The sequence below is a fragment of the Pyrgilauda ruficollis genome, unplaced genomic scaffold, assembly GCF_017590135.1.
Source record: "Pyrgilauda ruficollis isolate IOZ18807 unplaced genomic scaffold, ASM1759013v1 scaffold2259, whole genome shotgun sequence".
Taxonomy (NCBI): Eukaryota; Metazoa; Chordata; class Aves; order Passeriformes; family Passeridae; genus Pyrgilauda; species Pyrgilauda ruficollis.
Window position 1 is genome coordinate 1 of NW_024522084.1, and position 2867 is coordinate 2867.

The 2867-nt window shown below is 64.9% G+C and overlaps 1 protein-coding gene across 1 annotated transcript; it reads right to left on the reverse strand.

The window, feature by feature from the left end:
* Window positions 1–18: 18 nt before the first annotated feature.
* Window positions 19–2540, reverse strand: LOC121354236 (CAP-Gly domain-containing linker protein 3-like; the record flags this gene model as incomplete). The annotated part of the gene is made up of 3 exons (XM_041468675.1): window positions 19–95; window positions 1232–1393; window positions 2447–2540. Coding segments are annotated over 3 exons (333 nt in total), but the record flags the coding sequence as incomplete, so codon positions are not given.
* Between the last annotated feature and the right edge of the window lie 327 nt (window positions 2541–2867).

Sequence of the window (2867 nt, forward strand, 5' to 3'; positions counted from 1 at the left end):
CTCCAGCAGGCAGCGCACCGCCCCCAGGCACAGGTTGGAGGCCGCGATGTGCAGCGCGGTGCCGTGGCTGAAATCGCTGCAGGTCGAGTGCAGCACTGCGGGAAATTTGGGGGGGGAAAGGGGGGGAAACTGAGGCACGGGGGACCCCAAAAATCAGGGAGGGGTTATAGATCTACGGGGGATCCCGAAAACCAAAGGGGATCCCAAAAAACCCCGGGGGAAACTGAGGCACGGCAAAGGGAGCACGGCAAAAAGAAACCAGAGGGGGAAACTGAGGCACGGGGCACGGGGGACCCCCAGAAACACAAAATGTAGACGGAAACTGAGGCACGGGGAACCCCAAAAATCAGGGAGGGGTTAAAGATCCACGGGGGATCCTAAAAAGCAAAGGGGACCCCAAAAAACCCCGGGGGAAACTGAGGCACGGCAAAGGGAGCACGGCGGGGGAAACTGAGGCACAGGGTATGGGGGGACCCCCAGAAACACCAAATGTAGAGGGAAACTGAGGCACGGGGGACCCCAAAAATCTGGGCAGGGCTTAAACATCCACGGGGGATCCTAAAAAGTAAGGGGGACCCGAAAAAATCCCGGGGGAAACTGAGGCACGGCAAGGGGGAAGCTCAAAAACACCGAAACCTGAAGGGGAAACTGAGGCACATAGGGGCACCCCAAAACACGGGGGGACCCCAAAACCACCAAAACTAGATGGGATCCCAAAAACACGAGGGGAAACTGAGGCACGGGGGCACCCCAAAACCACGGGGGGACCCCAAAACCAACAAATGTAGGGGGGAAACTGAGGCACGGCCATGTGAGGAGTCATTCCCGATTTGGGGGGGGTCAGTCCCGATTTGGGGGGCTCAGTCCGGGTTTGGGGGCTCAGTCCGGATTTTGGGGACCCCCCCCTCACCTCGGGGGTCCCCGGCCCGCAGCCCGAGGGGGTCCCCGACCCTCAGCAGGGGTTTTGGGGGGTCCCTGTCACTATGGGGGGCTCAGTCCCGGTTTGGGGGGCTCAGTCCCGCTTTGGGGGGCTCAGTCTGGATTTTGGGGACCCCCCCTCACCTCGGGGGGCGGCGGCCCTGAGCAGGGTGCGGATGAGCTCGGGCGGGGGTCCCCGACCCTCAGCAGGGGTTTTGGGGGGTCCCTGTCACTATGGGGGGCTCAGTCCCGGTTTGGGGGGCTCAGTCCCGATTTGGGGGGCTCAGTCTGGATTTTGGGGACCCCCCCTCACCTCGGGGGGCGGCGGCCCTGAGCAGGGTGCGGATGAGCTCGGGCACGTCGAAGTAGGCGGCGTAGTGCAGCGCGTTCATGTGCGTCCAGCGGCTGCGCAGCCCCGCGTCCCCGCCCAGCGCCAGCAGCCGCTGCGACAGACGGACCGCGGCCGCGGGGGCACCTGGGGACAGACGGACATGGGGACATTGGGGACAATGGGGACACTGGGGACAACCTAGGGACAGACAGACATGGGGACACCCCGCTGCGACAGACGGACCGCGGCCGCGGGGTCACCTGCGGACAGACGGACATGGGGACATTGGGGACAACCTAGGGACAGATGGACATTGGGGACACCCCGCTGCGACAGACGGACCGCGGCCACGGGGTCACCCGGGGACAGACGGACATGGGGACATTGGGGACAACCTAGGGACAGATGGACATTGGGGACACCCCGCTGCGACAGACGGACCGCGGCCGCGGGGTCACCTGGGGACAGACGGACATCATTGGGGACAATGGCATGCACAGGGACAGACGGACCGCGGCCGTGGGGTCACCTGGGGACAGACGGACAATGGGGACATTGGGGACATGGACAGGGACAGACGGACCGCGGCCGCGGGGTCACCTGGGGACAGACGGACATGGGGACATTGGGGACATTGGGGACATTGGGGACATTGGGGACATTGGATGGACAGGGACACCCCGCTGCGGCAGACGGACCGCGGCCGCGGGGTCACCTGCGGACAGACGGACATTGGGGACATTGGGGACAACCTAGGGACAGACGGACATGGGGACATTGGGGACAACCTAGGGACAGACGGACAGTGGCTGCAGGGTCACCTAGGGACAGACGGACATGGGGACATTGGGGACAACATAGGGACAGACGGACAGCGGCTGCGGGGTCACCTGCGGACAGACGGACACCATTGGGGACATTGGGGACAATGGGGACATTGGGGACAATGGAGACACCCCGCTGCGACAGACGGACAGCGGCCGCGGGGTCACCTAAGGACAGACGGACATTGGGGACACTGGGGACATTGGGGACACCCTGGGGACACCCTGGGGACAACCTGGGGACACCTTGGGGACAACCTGGGGACACCTTGGGGACAACCTGGGGACACTGGGGGACACTGGGAGACACCTTGGGGACACTGGGGGACACTGGGGGACACTGGGGGACACCCTGGGTGTCCCTGTCACCCACCCACGCCGTGGGCGCCGGCCTTGCAGGCGTAGTGCAGCAGCGTCATGTCCGTCAGTCCGTCCCTGTCGTCCACGTGGCACCCGCGGCGCAGGATCTGCGGGGACACCCGGTGACACCAGGGACATCCCGGTGACACGGGGACACCAGGGACACCGGGGACACCAGGGACACCAGGGACACCAGGGACACCAGGGACACCCGGTGACACCGGGGACACCAGGGACACGGGGACATCCCGGTGACACCGGGGACACCAGGGACACGGGGACATCCCGGTGACACCCGGTGACACCAGGGACACCAGGGACACCAGGGACACCAGGAAAATCCCGGTGCCACCAGTGTCACCCCAGGGACACAGGGACATCCCTCAGGACCCCCCAAACCCCCTCATAACCCCCAAAAACCCCCTCATATCCCC